The 18,613-nt window shown below is 30.0% G+C and overlaps 1 protein-coding gene across 3 annotated transcripts in view; it reads right to left on the minus strand.

The window, feature by feature from the left end:
* Positions 1–2,330: 2,330 nt before the first annotated feature.
* LOC126771016 (uncharacterized) overlaps positions 2,331–18,613 on the minus strand; it is a 36,266-nt gene continuing 19,983 nt past the window's right edge. For 2 of the 3 annotated variants that reach the window (XM_050490652.1, XM_050490653.1), the window contains exons 6-8: positions 8,885–9,037; positions 3,783–3,966; positions 2,331–3,374 (exon numbers count right to left, since the gene is read on the minus strand). In XM_050490652.1, the coding sequence (XP_050346609.1) occupies positions 3,094–3,374; positions 3,783–3,966; positions 8,885–9,037 (618 nt within the window). In that variant the 3' untranslated portion in view covers positions 2,331–3,093. The remainder of the gene's footprint in view (positions 3,375–3,782; positions 3,967–8,884; positions 9,038–18,613) is intronic. The other variant, XM_050490654.1, reaches the window with a different exon arrangement.

Genomic DNA, 18,613 nt, shown 5'->3' on the forward strand with positions numbered 1-18,613 from the left:
ATCAACACGATACCGCAGCCTCTCCGATCCGTGCTGAGGACGGCCATCGCAGTGGTTTTAGTGGGTAAGAATCCCACATAACCCAGTTCCACCCCCATAGGACCCGGGTACCTTTCTGAAGGTTTCCACTGCGAGAAAAAAAATGTATTAGATAAAATACATTTTTGGTATTTTGAATCGGATCGTGACGTTTTAAAGTTTTGCTATCATGTAATCAAATCTATATTAATAATAATTGATAATATTAATAATTGATATTCAAATTATTTTCATATACTCAAATTTATATAAATATTAAGAAACATTTATAGTGTCAAATGTTTCATAAAGTAAATCATATTGTGATACATTCTGTTGTCTCACCAAACTTCACATCCTGAATTGGTTGAAATCCTGCTTGTTCCGGTGTACTGGCTGATCATTAGTATCAACTATTTATAGCATTTAATATAGAGTACTTACTAGGTAGTTTTTGAATTATCTTAAGCCAACTAATATTACTTTAGAGCTCACATGATTGCTTTTTATATTTGAAAACTATGGTCTCAATAAAGTAAATATTTAATACTTCATATATCGCTAAAAGTTTAGATAAAAGATTAATAATAAAATAACACTATATATAATATAACTCTGTATATTTTGTAGCATATTATATGTATATTTTTTAATTTTTATATTTTTATTGTATGTATATTTTTGTATGCTTATAAATATTGTTGATAATATAATTTACTAATTACCATCTTAACGGATTTCCATTTTGGTTAAAGGTTGACTGGCAGAGAATACATTAACTCCGCCTTTTGTTCCAACTGAATATTGTGGCGGTCAATAAAGTTTTTAAATAAATAAAATAAATTTCTATAGTACGTACTATAACTTATTTAACAGTAGGTACAGAATAGCATACTAAAGTATTTTTTATAAAGTAAATAGTCTAATTCAAACTAAAGATATAAAAACACACCACCCTGGGATTCTGTTAGAATGGATTTCGGTCACTTCTTTGTAAACTTAGTATTGCATTTCCTACTGCAGGATACGCCAGAAACGAGTCACGACCCGGTGTACCTTGGGCATCGTTGTTAGTGTTATGCGGTGTTACTGACAATGACGAAAAAAGGTTTAGGGATAAAAGATATAGGGCTTGAAAGAATTCTATCATTAGTTTATATATATAATGTTAGCAGTAATTTATACAATATTAAGTGTTCGGTCTCTTTATAAAAAATGTTACACGTGTAATTTAGTACGTAGTAGTACATCTTTAAATAACTTTACATTTCTTTAAAAAAAATACGTTTTTGAGATATTTTTAATGACAAATATTAAGAAATATTTCCCATTTAAAATTAAAGTATTTCAAAACATTTAAGTCCGACGATAATTATTTTTAAAAGGCATTATTTTATTTTGGTCGGCAAGGCAGAGACAAGGAAGATAAAACTAAGCTCCACGAATAGAAGTCCACTTCGTAACAGACATTGCGAAAAAATACTATTCGAACGAGATTATTCCAACATTTATTACCACACTAGCTCATATAATGTCTTTATCAGAGTGATTGGTTAATACTAGTACCATGTAGAAATAAATTTACATCTAGACTTCATTACCACGTTTCTTTAACAACGGCTACGGTATCTCCAAGCAAATATATTTTACTACATGTTCTAGGTTAGCACATTTTTACTTAAGTATATGACTGATATTTGTTTATAATAATAATATCCTGGGACATTTTTCACAATGATCCCAAATTAAGCTTGTACAGAGCTTGTAGTATGGAAACCAGACAACTGATATATTATTTTTTCCTGTGTCATCGGTCTATAGAATAACAGTTGTCTTGAATACAACGATTCTCTTTTTTTCTTTTTAAATTAAATTTAAAATAGCACAAGCAAAGCGCAAAACGTTTAGGTATTATCTATCTGGTAATAGTTACCTTAAAGTTCACATCTATGAAGATGTGAACTTTAAGGTAACTATTACCATACGTAGTTTAATACCTTTTCATTGAACCTATGAAGGTTCAATGAAAAGGTATTAAACTACGAATAAAATTCTCATTTAATAACAACAAGCAAAATTGGTTTTATTAAAATCGTTTGCCTTATAATTAATATACATACAACAAAATCTAGTAAGCTTTTATACTTAAATCTTGTCAAAGTTTCTCGATATTATATAATTTATATTTTAAAATATTGAAGACATGCAAAAATGGCAACAATATATTTATTACAATTAAGTAATTTACATTTACGAAACTTATATTTAATTCAAAATTAAAAAAATATTTACACCATTTGCGCATCAATATATCTAAACTATATTTAATAATTTATTTTAAAAAGAAAAATTAATGAGTGTGAAAAATAATGTGCGTTAAAGAAAAATCATTGAATCTGTTAATAAATCTTTTAATTCTCAAGAAACAGAACTTTTTTTTATTTAAATTAAGATATTGATCTTTACAGAAAAAAAAATTATACAAAAAATGAACATTCCATGAGTCCATGAATTTTGTCGTTTTTGTTTACTTTACCCTATTTTAAGTATAAATCCTAATAATTATTTTTTCGTTCTAATAATATAATGTGTATTGCAGCAAGAGAAGAAAATAGCTTTTAATTTATTTTATATCAGCTAACTTTCATTCCACAATATATGAAGAAATAACAATTTCACAAAAAACTAAATAAAAGTAAAAATTCTTAATAAAGCTATTGGTAAGGTAGAGAAACGTAGTATTATTAAAGCGTAACGACACAGTGGCGAAAAAGCTAACTACAAGTACATCATAGATTTTTTTGTTCACAAAACAAACTTTTTTATAAATATATAAAAAATAATGATTTACAAATTTTCTTTAAACACATTTTCCATCTTAGTTAAGACTCAGTTATACATTTCTTGTCAATTAAGTGAGTGTTTTTAATACTTCATGTCAATACATATATGTATATATATATTTACAGGTAACTTTCTTATTTATAGTACAGGATATTTAATCGATAAATAAAATATTATGTACAATGAAGACAAAAATGCAATTCGGATTATCCTTCTGGTATAAGAGAAGTATTACACCTTCTCCTCTGGCGTTTGTAAAGGTACGCTGGCTTCTTCTATTTTCTTGGTAGCAGAAGTAGGAGCTGCTGCATTGGACCCTTTTTGTCTCTTCTTTATTCTCTCTTTGTGGAAGAATAACCTGAGGTAGTGGCACGGGAATACGACACAGTCACCTGCGGGCTCCTCAGCGTCGATGTAGACTCCTCTCACTAGGATAGAGTTGGAGCAGTTGAGAAGAATCAGCAAAGACAGGCTGATGATGTGTGAGCACCAGTTGCTTAGTTTGGGCGTATCTATGGGAAAACGGAATTGCAGCGTATATTAATAAAAATAGAGTCTATGAGTATATGTGGTCGTTAACTATAGACATAACAGTTTTTAATTTTTGTATGATTTGATCAAATGTTCTAATTATTATTAATTTAAATATTATTCTTATATAATTACATTCTTTTTTCATAATTTTAGAGCGTTATTTATAAATGTGTAATGTAGCGGTGATGTAATATTACAAACGAAATTACAATTTAATTTTTAAACACGATAAACAGACTAAATATATCAGACAGAGAAGACAAAAATTATAGTTTAGTTTTTTGAACAAAAATTATATTAGTACAAGATTTAATATATAATTGTCACTGGTATACATCAAAAATACTTTTTTTGTTTTTAAATATATATACTATGAAAGTAATCACCTGGGAAAAAATACACATCCATCAGGCCCCAAACAGCTCGCCACACGTTAACTGTCGCCAAAAACGACACTAGATGATAAAGATCAGCAACCAGCAATCGAGGAGCTCCTTGTAGTTTACCCACCGCCCAGCGCATGGGCACTTGAGTAGCGAACGTCAGCACCACTATCGCGTATCCTACCACCTGTTGAAGAGAAATAATACCATGACAGAATAGAAACTTTTAAAGGATACACGAATTGCACTGTAGGTAGTGTAATCGTGGATTCTTTTGAAGTTATTAACCGATATTTATACTACGACGGCTGCCTGTAAAAGTTTGATAATACCATCATCAATCATAAATAGCATGAAAAGTGGGTAATGTATTTAAATCGAGATAATTTCGGTAACATTGGTTAATTATTAATTTCGGCCATTAGGCAGTTCTTAATAAGTATATACAAATGACCGCGTGTAATGGTGATCACCAAGTAGTTACTTGTTATACTATTCAAATGCGACAAAATTTTAGAATTCGTTAACTTAACATTCCAAATATTATCGAAAGTAAAATAAAATAAAACAAAGTACGTAGAATAGTGTTATCTTGAAATCAAATAGATGGCACGAGGCAATCGACAAGCAGTCGTCAAGATTTTTATAACATTATTACGTATATAAAACATCTAGAAAACACCAACATCGACACTATAAAGCGGCGCCTGGAATAATTCTTTGGTAAACTAATTAAATCCTTATCATTATTTACTATCCGGCATATGGATGAATTCTGAGCAATAATATCTTAAAACTTTAATAGCGTTGGCTTAGAGACAATTGTTTGTAAATATATATTATTTGATGAGCAATGGAAACAACCGGGCAGATATTATTTATAGATTACAAGATACTTAAGGACAAGATTAAATTGTGTTTAATTGTCCGTTAACTTCTTTATTTAATAGAAGGCAATGGGCAACACTAAGGCCAGGAATAAGAACATACTTTATGTAATAAGTGAGTAACGTTTGGATATAAAAATGACAATTCGCAAACGCTAACAAATACCAACCCTCCCACTTAGAATATATAACAAAATAAATATAGAATCGAAAATTGATTTCCAACTAGAACATCGAAACTTATTAAAATATCGTCAAAATGATTTTATACATATTATTTAAAAAATAGCATAGCAAGAAAGAATCATAATTGGTACGAAAAACTCGCAGGAATAAATACTAACAAAATAATATTAATATCAATTAAAAACTTATTATAGATGACTTCAAGCAGCCACTCAGAATACTTTTACCAAGTATTTAGATTCTAGACGATAACATACATAGTGGTTAACTAGGTTAATACACTCTTTGTAATCAGGTGGAAATACGTGCTGTAAACATTCCGGTACGTAGATGGTGCTACGAGAATTATTTGTTCAGTGATTATAGCATACAGTTTCAGAACACAATGAGTAAACTACTTTTCCTAATACTAATAATAATAATAATAATAATAAAACTTTTTATTTCAGGACTAGCCCATATAGTGTTAGTAAAACATATTTTTTAACTTTACAAATTTTAAAATACAATACAATAATAAAAAATAATTACATTTTTTTTAGATAATAATATTTATCAATAACGATTTTAAAATTTAATTTAATTTAAATAGTTTTTTAACATTATATTTAATATTTTATTATTATAATTTAATATAAATTTTTTAATCAAGCAGTTATTTAATTTTAAACAAAAACAAAATATCCAACCGTCAATATCTTATTAATATGAAAAATGTGTAATTAAAATATCTTGTTACACCATCCCATACAAAACTGAATTGACTGCTGGATTTTAATTAAAATTTAACACGGACAGAATTTATTTTATTAATTAAAACTATCCTTTTTTGGGGTAACATGAAAAGTAAATTTTAGTATTACCGGAGTGTATAAGTATGATTATATATAAAAGGAGAGTAATATTTCTTTGTTCAGTTAATTCATTATATTTGGCGAGTATTTAAGTCTTAAGATATTTTTCGTCAAATGTCAGTTCGGCATAAATAAAGCATAAAGTATATTCATATATATATAAAGTATATTCATATATTCGGCATAAAGTATATCAATTAATTAAACTTTCGTTTAATTTTTATATTATATTTTAATTGTATTAGGCAGGCAGACTAACAAGTTGGCAATCTGATGGTAAGTGGTCACCACCGCTTATAGATATTGGCATTGGAAGAAATATTAACTTTTACACGCCAATACGCCACCTACTTTGGGAACTAAAATGTTGTCTCTAGTGCGTGCAGTTACACTGGCTCACGTACCCTTTAAACCAGAACACAAGAATACAAGTATTGCTGGTTGACGGTAGAATTTAACATGAATGGAGGTACCTACCCAGACGGGCATGCAAAAAGCCCTACCACAGAGTATTTCATTCCATGTTGAACAGTACAGTGTTGTTTGTAATTGTATTTTTCCATTACTTTATGATCTACAAAGTGTAACAAATATTAGTTGTATCAGAAGAATTTCCACGGGCAAACACAATTATATTATCAATTATATGCATTTACAAATATACAGTTCGTTGAACTATATAAATAACAAATAAAATTAAATATCTAAATATCTTCGCATTTTGTTTTTTTTTTAATTTAATTGCTATATAAATCGTAATGACGATATTTATAAAAAATAATACGTTCTATCTTTTGACTGTCATGCCATTTTGTAGGTATAACATGAAAAATAATCATATGCAATTTTTTTAATGCTAATTTATATTATACGGTTAGAAATGCGCTCTTATAACAACGAAAAATTTATTATCAAAAAAGAGATTGCAGTCAGATAAGTTGTCTGTAGATTTTATAATTAAAAAAGTAAATAAAATACTTGTAAAATAATTACATATGGGTATGTGCCATCAAGGTTTTGCCCGTAATCACCACACTGGGCAAGCGTGTTGGTGATCGCAGGGCATAGCATTGGTTATATTGGTCGGTCGCTAGAGCCTCATTTTTTAAGCTGTAGGATGCTACACGTGCAGGTGAGGTTGGCTGGGAGCACTTAGATGTAGCACCTCTCACATCCCGATGATCGAGTGGCGTAATATTGGAGAGGTCTATGTCCAGCAGTGGACGAGAAAGGGATAAATTACATACTCGTATATTCATATCAAATACATATCATATAGCTCAGATCTTAATCCTAGCTGGTTGTATCATATTTTAGATACCGTGTAGCGGTTGATTTAAGAAAAATTCAAGCAATTCTAAATTCTCACTAAATATACACAAAAGCTTTGGAATAAAAATTTAAAGATGGAGAGAACTTAAACGGAAAACTTAAATTATGATTAGATCTCATTATCTCAATGATAAAGCCAATGAAGTAGTAACGTTGTTTATGACAAGAAGAAGCCATATGAATGAGAAGAATATTATATAGAAGAGGTAAAATATATAGATCCAATTATTATTTTAATCTATTTGTTTCTCTATAGAATCAAACGTTCATATTTTTATGTATATTGTACGTGGAATTTTGCATACGGCTTATAAAGTCACTTCAAGTCCATGATTATATAATTTAAATATCTAGATATATTTTCTGTATATGTATCGATTACGTTTATCGTTTACGTTGTACAAAACAAAGTGACAACATAAGATTTTGCAAAATGCGATTTTGTTCTGATAAAAAGGTGCATTATTGATAATATTCCTATTATCAATAATGCACCTAGGAATGAAGAATATCTTAATATCATAAGAGTTTAACTAACTACAGGGACAATGGTCATAACATCTTAGTTCTCAAGTTCGGTAGCCCATAGATAAAAAATAATTATATTGAATTTTTTCAAATATATCACAAATAAAGGAGTGAGCGTTCAATACGTATTCGTATTTTTTATCTTTAGAAAACAAATTATATTATTTAAATAATGGTTATAATGGAGCATTCTAACGTGACACTAATTTGAAATTTGTCCTTTTACGAGTCAGAAATAAAAATGTCACTAAATAAAAATGATTTAAAAATCAGGTTGAAGTGGAGTCGCGTATTAAAGGGTCCTGGAATATATTAGGGAAAATTATCTTTCATTTCTTAAGAGTTGTTTTGTAGAGGTTAGAAATCCTAAAAGTGAGCTCATAAATCTAAAAATAACGTGCCATTATGTCGTTGAGCGTTCAGAATTCACACTAATAAGGTCTAGTGTATTTACCCTATTACGCAGGCTTATTAATGAGGCGGTGTATTTCTGTCCTACCCGTTCATCCCACTTAACTTCAATGTCACAGCTTGGTAATGAACGTGAAACTAGTTATTTGCATCATTTTACAGCGTGGTTTATTTAACGGTACAGTATATGTAGGTATTAATAATTTTTTTGAAGTTTCTTGGTATAAATTAATATCTCAAGCAATATAACTCTTTTAGATAAAACCTATTTTCTCTCTATAAAAATGTTATTTACAAAATATGACACGCACATATATCGTACAAGATATATATATAATATCAATTTTTTTAAGTCTAAATTAAAAAGGTTGAGAGAATACAAAACTGAACAGTATTCATAATTGAAAAACAGTATTGACCTTATATATTCAAAGTTACAAAGTTATTATCGCGACGGTAGTACACCGGGGAACGGTCGGGAGGAAGAACCAATTGCTGCACGTAAGTGGTCACTGACTCAATGACGACGTATGACCTATATGCGGAAAAATAACACGATCTTAGCATTAGATTTAGTATACCTTATGTAATTAATGCATGTTATTTATTTAAACACAAGAATATCAAGCAGTTGAATATAGAATTACGAACGTTTTTTCCAGAGTACGAATTTAACCGCTACTAATATTCTTAGCTTCTTCTTTTCTTTTTATCTTATAAGTATCATTTTTAATTAACATAGTAGGTTTAATTGTATTACGAAGCATTCAAACTGGCAGACAAATTATAAAAAGCCGATATAGTTTTTCATTTTAATAATTTATAATATAATTCTGATATAAAAATACCTACAAACTAACCAATCAAATATGAAAGAGCCTGAGCCTGAAAGAGAGATGTTACTCACAAGTGATGTCCAGAAGGACTTGATTTGGTCGTCCGGGTAGAGGAAGATATCTAGCAGCGCCCAAGATCCTCGCCACACGAAAACTACGAGTGAGCCCACCACCGTCACCGAGAACACGCAGTCCAGAATGTAAAGTGCAGTTTCTCTGCTACTCTGTAACAACAAGTGATATATTGTTTGTTATTGACGGCTCGTCTTATTTTATAACATAATACATGAAATATAATATTTTTTTTGGGTTTCTTATAAATGTTTTATATAATTTTTATTTTGTGGACCACCTCACAACACCGCCCATAGACATTGACACGGCAAGAAATATTAACCATCCCTCGAAAGCAGTTACACTCGTACTGTGTGGCATAAATGTGTGTATTGAGCATTACTTAAATACAATGCAACGCATTTTAACTCGTCCGTAACAGCCTGTGAATGTCCCACTGCTGGGCTAAAGGCCTCCTCTCCTCTTTTTGAGGAGAAGGTTTGGAGCTTATTCCACCACGCTGCTCCAATGCGGGTTGGTAGAATTCACATGTGGCAGAATTTCAGTGAAATTAGACACATGCAGGTTTCCTCACGATGTTTTACTTCACCGTAAAGCACGAGATGAATTATAATCACAAATTAAGCACATGAAAATTCAGTGGTGCTTGCCCGGGTTTGAACCCACGATCATCGGTTAAGATTCACGCGTTCTTATCACAGGGCCATCTCGGCTTTTATTTTAACTCATGATTGTGATAACTTATAATGGTTATAACCTGGTAATAATTATCTTAATCCAATAAATAACATCGTTACCGTCGGGAACTATTACTTAGCAAAGGTTACTTTAAAACCTTCGTTTATGGTTTTCTTGATTTAAAAAAAAAAACATTGGATTCTGTTTCTAATTTCATTTTTTTTAAATCGTTATAAGAACTTTGATTAAATATGAATATAAGATGATGATGCCTGTGCCCGATTGCCTTTTTTAACCTTTAGCAACAGCAATAAGTTAGTTCTGCTTTAATAAATACACACATTTCACGTTTGTAACTAAACTACGAACTTCCATACAATGTCTGATCCTCTATTTAATTGAGTATGAGCATATTTAGCTTTAGAAGGAATTTCTTTGCTAAACTGTAGACCCAACCGTTTAGAAAGAGCGGTGTATGTTAGTCAGCTTTAAATTTTTTTAAGATATATATATGCATGTTTTTATATATGTGTATGTCGCTGTGGGCATTATTCGGATAATTATTATTATTCAGTTGATACTCTGTAAATTAATCTTCAAAATCTTTGAAAAATTGCATTTTAATAATTTTAAATTATTGAAAGAAGTTTTACTTTAAGTTATTTACAAAACCTCATTTGTAAAATTTTGTAAAAAACTGAAAAAAAGGCGCGGTTGAAGAACAGAATTTATATTGCGACGAAGACGATTTTTGGACATTAACAATTGTAAGGAAATACCGTCTTGGCTTTCTTATTTTTCGACATATATAACTTCGAAAACGTTTTTTATTTCGATTTGCTTTTCTTGAGAAGAAATTATCGTATTTTAATTTCTTTAAATAAGTATAAGTTATACGTTGACATTTAACTTATACTTGTATTAAAAATAATAATCTTGTTATATCAATTTAATTATTTCGTTATAATTAAAAAGCACCAAGTCATTATAATTCTTATAATAGTTGTTAATAAATTCTAGTAATATATGTTTGCAAATGTTACACAGCTATAGTCTTAAGTTAGCTTTCCTACGGCGCGTGATAATACAGAAAGACGCCGACCAGCCTGCACCGACGCACCATGGAAAGAGTATCGTATGTGGAATCGCAGACAAGTTGGTGCGCATTACACAATAAATTTATAGTATAGTTTGGGCTAGCTAAGTCATAATATCATTCGGATTCTTGATGGTTCCATACCGTGGTTCCTTATTATAATGTGTAATGTGTATTTTTATGTATGAAATATATAGTTCACTAAAGCGGAAGCCTGTGTAGATGAGCTTGTATTGTTCACTTAGCGCTGTTAAGTGGTTTTCTTTATTAAGCATGTACATCTTACCATTATTTACACATAATTGAAAAATCGATGCAATAAAGATATTAAAATAATATAATTTTGAAAAAATATTATTCTTCATGATTTCTCTTTTATATATATTTATGTACTTATTTCACAGTTATTTTGTCGGTTAAAATGCTTACTAAAAATTAATACTTAAATATTATCATTATAAGTAATAGCCATAAATCGGATATTTTAATCCGTAGCTATTGAGTTTTATTATATCACTTTGAAAGTGCTTATCATTATGGACAGATAACAAATAATATAGTAGATATATCTTTGATTTCGTCTGTACCACAGATAGCGAAAACACGAATTTGAAGAGGTCTCGTTTTCTAAACAATCTGGCGTTTTGATAAGCGGAAGCAATATATTACAGTGATTGATGTTTATTACATTATTATATAATTAATGTTTTGTACAGAAAAATAAGTTTTATAAAATTACTCATATCGATAAATGATGTCATCCTGGCCGATTACGGTGACATTGGTCATTTTTAAGGGAAACTAGCCAGCAGGACATATTATTATAGTGCGTAAGTGTACGCGCAAACGCAAAGGCACTTCCTATTCCCTCATTTTCACAATTCGATTAGATGGCATATGATATGACATGACTAGAAAGAGTTAAGTTAGTTTACGTGCTTTTCAATTCTTATAACTTTTTATTGACCTGATCCAGGGTTTGAACCCAGTACAATCTGCGTTATTATAAGCTGACCGTTGGTATAATTTACGCGGCAGGAATACATAAATAAATGTAATGACATATTTAATCGCGCCTGAAATTGACCGAGACGGATTTTAATGCAGTGCAGTGATTACGTTAATAAATGTATTTTCTTCAGAATTAACGAAAGAAGAAGAATTATATTTACCACGTAAAGGGTTATCTATATAAATTGATAGCTCCATATAATTTTTTTTATAGAATATATATGATATTGTTATTTTTGAATATATATGATATTGTTATTTTTTACTGGTGGTAGGGCTTTGTGCAAGCTCGTCTGGGTAGGTACCACCCACTCATCAGATATTCTACCGCAAAACAGCAATACTTGATATTGTTGTGTTCCGGTTTGAAGGGTGAGTGAGCCAGTGTAATTACAGGCACAAGGGACATAAAATCTTAGTTCCCAAGGTTGGTGGCGCATTGGATATGTAAGCGATGGTTGACATTTCTTTCAATGCCAATGTCTAAGAGCGTTGGTGACCACTTACCATCAGGTGGCCCATATGCTCGTCCGCCTTCCTATTCTATATTAAAAAAAAAAAAAAACTTATGCGTCCCATTTCTTATTCCTAATATTATTATCACTTCTATGATTTATATCTTATATTAAATCTATAAAAATGTATTTTTATCAATGATATGAATCTTCAGATTTACGACTAGATTTAATGACAAATTAACAATAAAAACAGTTACATATTATGACGTCTTTTTTTTGCCTTCAGTAACGTGAAACGATTGAAATACGAGTATTTCTATATCTTTCTCACGCGTGGGGTTACATGAATAACATGTCTATACTACGAATATAATCCTGTTAAATAAATTTAGACTTAGGAAGAAAAACATTTGCACTATCATGTATATCACCTAGATATTGAAGATTTGCTTATTAAAAGAGATTATTTACTATTAATTTAATTAAGTCTAAATAAATATGTTTCGTGGATAATTATAATTAATGATAGTTATCGATTTTTGTGCGGCGATTAATATAGTCGTAGGTAATCCCCCGTTGCATGTGTTTCTTCACATACAATAGGAAATAACACCTAATGGACCGAAGCTACTATAAACAGACTTGATTAAAGCCTCACCGGTATGACAGAAACTTATCAGTAACCGCCAAACATTAATAGTAATTTGTATTTGTGTGTGTGTAGAACCAGGTGCAAAGGGCACAATACCTTAGACTTCATTGTTGGCTGTGCATTAAGGGTATGAAAAGTCATTGTGTTTGTTTATATTTTTTACAGTACTAATGTATGCGCGATCGGCGTATTGGCGTTATGACCACTTATATATGTATTTGCCAAACTTGGAATTTATTATAAGTATACGTTTACGATTTAATTCGATTGTGTTCCGGTTGAAGGGTGAGTGAGCCACTGGACCTAATATCTTATTACTTAAGGTTGTCAATACCTTATTACAGCTCTAATGTGTATAGGCGGTGGTGACCACTTACCATAAGTTAAGTCAATTTCCAGTAAGCCTAAAAAATGTTCGTGTATTAACCAGCCATGTATATGTAAAAATCTATCAAACTGATTCTTTTTATATTTAGTTAAATTACATAAAGATAAATTTAATTCAAGCTTTTCGTTTTTCTAATGATTAGATCCCGAATAATCTTGAAATAAGTCGATCATTTTTTACACAAAAGATTATTAGATATTTGCATCGTTACATGTTATAGTTACCAATCGTTCAATGACCCTTCCCCGTAACTTACACACAATCCACAAACGAGTACAGTGTTAAAATGCCACAAAAAATGCGTAAGATATTAGATTTAAGCGCTTATTTAAATATTATTAATTTAATAATATTTAAATAAGCGCTTAAATCTAATATAATTTATAAGCTTATTTAAATATTTCAAAGTTTCTTAATCGATCGGTGACTATCGACCTAATTATAAAAAAATACAATATTATCTAATACAGTACAGTACAGTAACAGCCTTTTAATGTCCCACTGCTGGGCTAAGGCCTCCTCTCCCTTTTGAGGAGAAGGTTTGGAGCTTATTCCACCACGCTGCTCCAATGCGTAAAAAAAAAAAATATCTAATATAATACCGTAACAGCCTGTGAATGTCCCACTGCTGGGCTAAAGGCCTTCTGTCCTCTTTTTGAGGAGAAGGTTTGGAGCTTATTCCACCACGCTGCTCCAATGCGGGTTGGTAGAATTCACATGTGGCAGAATTTCAGTGAAATTAGACACATGCAGGTTTCCTCACGATGTTTTCCTTCACCGTAAAGCACGAGATGAATTATAATCACATATAATACATTAATTGGTAATTATGTATATTATATTATGCGATGAGTTATTATATGTGCATAAAAAATATACAAAGTGATCTTTAAAGATGAATATATTTTATTGTTGTCTAATAATCAATCTTTATATATGTTTTAAAAAATTGTGCCAGATATCAATAAATAAATCGGTAATTTATTTTTGATTATCAGATTCAATAACGCTTATATTTCATAATTTGAAATTTTCATTCAGTATTATAAGCATAAATAATTTGTGGTGTAATTATAAGTATGTTTTATTATCTGATGTATATGGTTTTTTAGACAAAAATAAATAAAAAAATATAAAAAACGCGTTCCGTACCTATCATAATTAAATTATACGTTGCTGAATTTAATGCACTATGTATAAATTATAACACTTTGAGACTAATATTTTGTGATCTACTGATTTTTCTTTGCACTCTGTTATTTATTTAAACTCCTTAATTTCGTAGGTTTAAATATAGGTAGGCTTTAGATATGCGTGCTTTGGGTTATTGCTGATAATAATGTTTATTATTGATGTGATTTGTTTTTATTGAATTAAAAAATATTTAATTATATCTATGATGTTAAGACTGTTAAAGTAGTGTTGGAAAATTAAGATATATTTATATACAAATTTTAAAAGCGTCTGTAGTATATAACACGCATGTAATTAATTAATTAAAATACCTATGTCAAAAGCTTAAATGGATTTTAAAATTATCGAATGCAGTGTTTACTTTTCTGTTAATATCAACTGCCGAAAAATACCCACAAAATAAACTATTTATATATATGTATTATAAATAAATATAAACGTATTAGTGCGTGATTTTTGTAGTAAATACTTAATGTTATCGTATCTATACATATAATAAAGCAGTTGAAACCGTGTGATCGTCGATTGAGCGAATTAAAAAAAAAGCGTGTAGGCGACAAAAAAGATTTTTTTCAATATATCATAATAAACCAGACGTAATTGACCAAATTAATAAGTAATTAAACCTGTTGACTGTGAGGTAATGATTTCATCTCTTTCCTTTTTCTACTTCGCGCTATAATTTGATGATTTATACAAACCAAACCAATTTTATTTATATAGTATAAGTAGAGGATTTAATTTCGCTTAGATTATTATGAAAATTACGTGTGGGTAGTATTTGAATAATAATAACAAATATAAAATAGTTTTGCAATCACGTCCTGCCTTAGGCGCGGATAATTATTTTTGCTTAAAAAAAGTAATAAGCAATAAAAAAAAACAATAAATTATACCAAGTTAGGGATTTCTTTAATAATAAATAAAAGTTTGTAAAGTTAATTAATAATTTTGCCAAAGTTAGTTACTTTTTTTATTTCTTACACTCCTGTCACAGATATATTATGTGGTACATCTTAATATTATGATAATATTATTAGTAATTAATTTTAAAATAGTGTTTTTGTTATTATAAAATAATAATCATTAATTTTGTTATTTTAGTTTTATGAAACGGTTTCTTTTATTTGCATTTTTATAGTTAATACTAAATAAAATAGAAACTAGTATAAATTTATTTTAAATATCAAGAATAATAAATTATAGGATTAATTTAAACTATCTAAAAAAATAGTTTTCAAACATACCGTTTTATAAAATGTTGGAGATTCAAAATAATCTTCGTCTGAATCAACTGTCAAAGACAAAGGCGCAGATTCGAGATTTCTCAGACCTCGCAATAACCCGATAGCCACTGTAGCCATTATTGTTGATATTAACACTCCCGTCGTGTCTTGAATAAAGCATTCATGAAGGTTCCACATTCCCCTGCAAGCGGCTACATTCACTACACCAGCGAAGATCGTATATAGTCTTGAAAAGATAAAATATTTAATTCGTCCTAGGTCAGGTGTTAAAATTTTGTTCAATGGTGTCTGCAGGGCACAAAGAGTGAGACCGAACAAGATTCCGAAACTAGCAGAGCACGCAGCACTCAATAGATAATCTTCGGGGTATATATAGAGATCAATCAGTACCCATGTCGCCTTCCAATATATTATAACGAGGGGTCCAGCGACGAGTATAGTAAACAGGATATCGACAATCTCCAAGACAGCTTCGGCTCTGGGCTCAGTGAGCGAATGCATATCAATGATGCTGTTTCCAAGCATTTTTGCACGGAGACAATAATTACGAATGTCTGTATTGTATTATTTCTCGTAGTATCGCGCTTTCAAGTATTATGTGGCTTCCAGATGAGTTCAATGTCAGGGAATAAGTGCAAATTCCCCGAGAGTCAAACATGAACCAAATTTCATTTTAGAATTACTATATTCACGAACGAAGTGGTAAACGAACGCCATAAACATACACGGCAGAAAAGTGTTATCTCATATTCCTATAACATTTATTTTTCGTTTTGAAAAACGATTTTATTCTTCTTTAGCAGATTATCGGCAGATATCGGAAAATAATATTTAGTTTTCACTGTAAGATATTAACCACTGGCCTGCTTTTGGCGATATATGAAACGATACTGAAAAAAATTGCAGAAAAACTGATTGTAAAGAAATTTTGTTATCGGATCCCCACCAAAATCAAATCAATAATTTTATGAAGGCATTAATTTGATGTAGTGCATCTTCAATCACTAAGAGCGTCGGCTCGTATTTTGATATTTGATATCAATAAATAAATAATATATGAATAAAAATAACTGTACATAATTTATTTGTAACAAACTAATATCATAAAATAATATAATTATTACATTATTTGACAGAAAATGATTTTCAAAAATTTAATTTGCCGCATACCTCATATTTACAATACATTACAGCTCGTTTTCAAAAATCGTACTACATTTTCAAATAGGTATTAGTAACAGTAAAAGTAGCAGCCTGTAAATGTCCCACTGCTGGGCTTAGGCCTCCTCTCCCTTTTGAGGAGAAGGTTTGGAGCTTATTCCACCACGCTGCTCCAATACGGGTTGGTAGAATACGCATGTGGCAAAATTTCAATTAAATTAGACACATGCAGGTTTCCTCACGATGTTTTCCTTCACCGTCAAGCACGACATGAATTATAAACACAAATTAAGCACATGAAAATTCCGTGGTGCTTGCCCGGGTTTGAACCCACGATCATCGGTTAAGATTCAAGCGTTTTAACCACTAGGCTATCACGGTTTTTTGAGGTGAATTCGACTTTGACCAACAATAGATATTAACAGTAAATAATATTTGTGGGTAAGAAATTATTAATTTTAAGCAACTTTCACAAAGTTGCAATCCATTAAAAATAACTTGATGAGGGTAGGAGTTGATGCGTACAATAATTATTTTAAAAGTTTTACGAGTGGTAAATGTACACAGTTCCTACGTGCTCACTTAAGTCGTTTGTCAAATTAAATTAATAAAAATAATGCTACGCGAGAATCATGAGTTAAACTGTTATTAATATTATTTTTAAATGTTATTTTTATTTCAAAGTTCATTTATTCAATTGGCATAACTACGTAATATTTTTGTCTATGAATAAATAGACTTTGTAATATTTAAAAGATAAGACCAGTTGAAACGTGAAAGTGAACGACTTAGTTAACTATATTTAAATAATATCTCGATTCGCTCATTCATGCTTATTCTTATGCGTATTTGACGAAATTATATTCAGAAATATTTAGTGTAAACGTTTACTTAGTAATTTTTAGTTGCATGAGTATGCAAAGATAATAATTGCTCTCAGGATAAAAAGACATCAAGGAGATTGACTTATCTTTTCTCAGGTAAGCCCGTGTACTTATGTTCTATTAGCGACATCACATGAGAAACTTGTGCTAGGTGTAGGATAGAGTCAAGATCGAACCGTGACCTTCACTTCGTTAAGCGATCGTTGCTATCATTGGTCTATTGAAAAACATATTAATTGAAAATATTACATAGTATTATTCTAAGCGTTTTATTTTTAGGTTACTATAAATGCTATGCAAAATTTAATTCGATCTATCACGCCAAACATGCATTTTAACCTAGGCAATTTTATATATATTATAATAATAATTATTAAGTTATAATGGAATAATAATTTTGGAACAAAATATTATATTTATTACATTATTTTTAACTTAAAGGAGATAAAATAAAAATTACCTTCATATATCTAATTAATTTTGCGTGATGCGCGCACGGACATGAAGCGATAATATATCTAAATATATATATCTACTTATATATATATATTAATCCAGTGGAGCAAAGTTCTACAAGGATTCTATCATTTGTTATTTAATGATCTGTCAAGAGCTAAAATATAAAAACAGTATGTTTTTAAACATAATTAGATTGTGTTATCGAGATTATATTAAAATCACAAAACGCTACCGGATTTGCGTGCGTATTTCATTTAATTATTTATGTGTGTTTATTACGCTTTAGCAATAGATATATTTTATTTATATACCGTAACCGTAACAGCCTGTGAATGTCCCACTGCTGGGCTAAAGGCCTCCGCACCTCTTTTTGAGAAGTTTTTTTTTTTATTTTTATTTTTTTATTTATATGACACATATCATTTCAAGATTACAGCGCATACAATACTTTATATGATAGTCTAATTTCGACATAAAACACGTGTAAATCGAAGCAT

This window comes from Nymphalis io, chromosome 10, assembly GCF_905147045.1.
Source record: "Nymphalis io chromosome 10, ilAglIoxx1.1, whole genome shotgun sequence".
NCBI classification, from domain to species: Eukaryota; Metazoa; Arthropoda; class Insecta; order Lepidoptera; family Nymphalidae; genus Nymphalis; species Nymphalis io.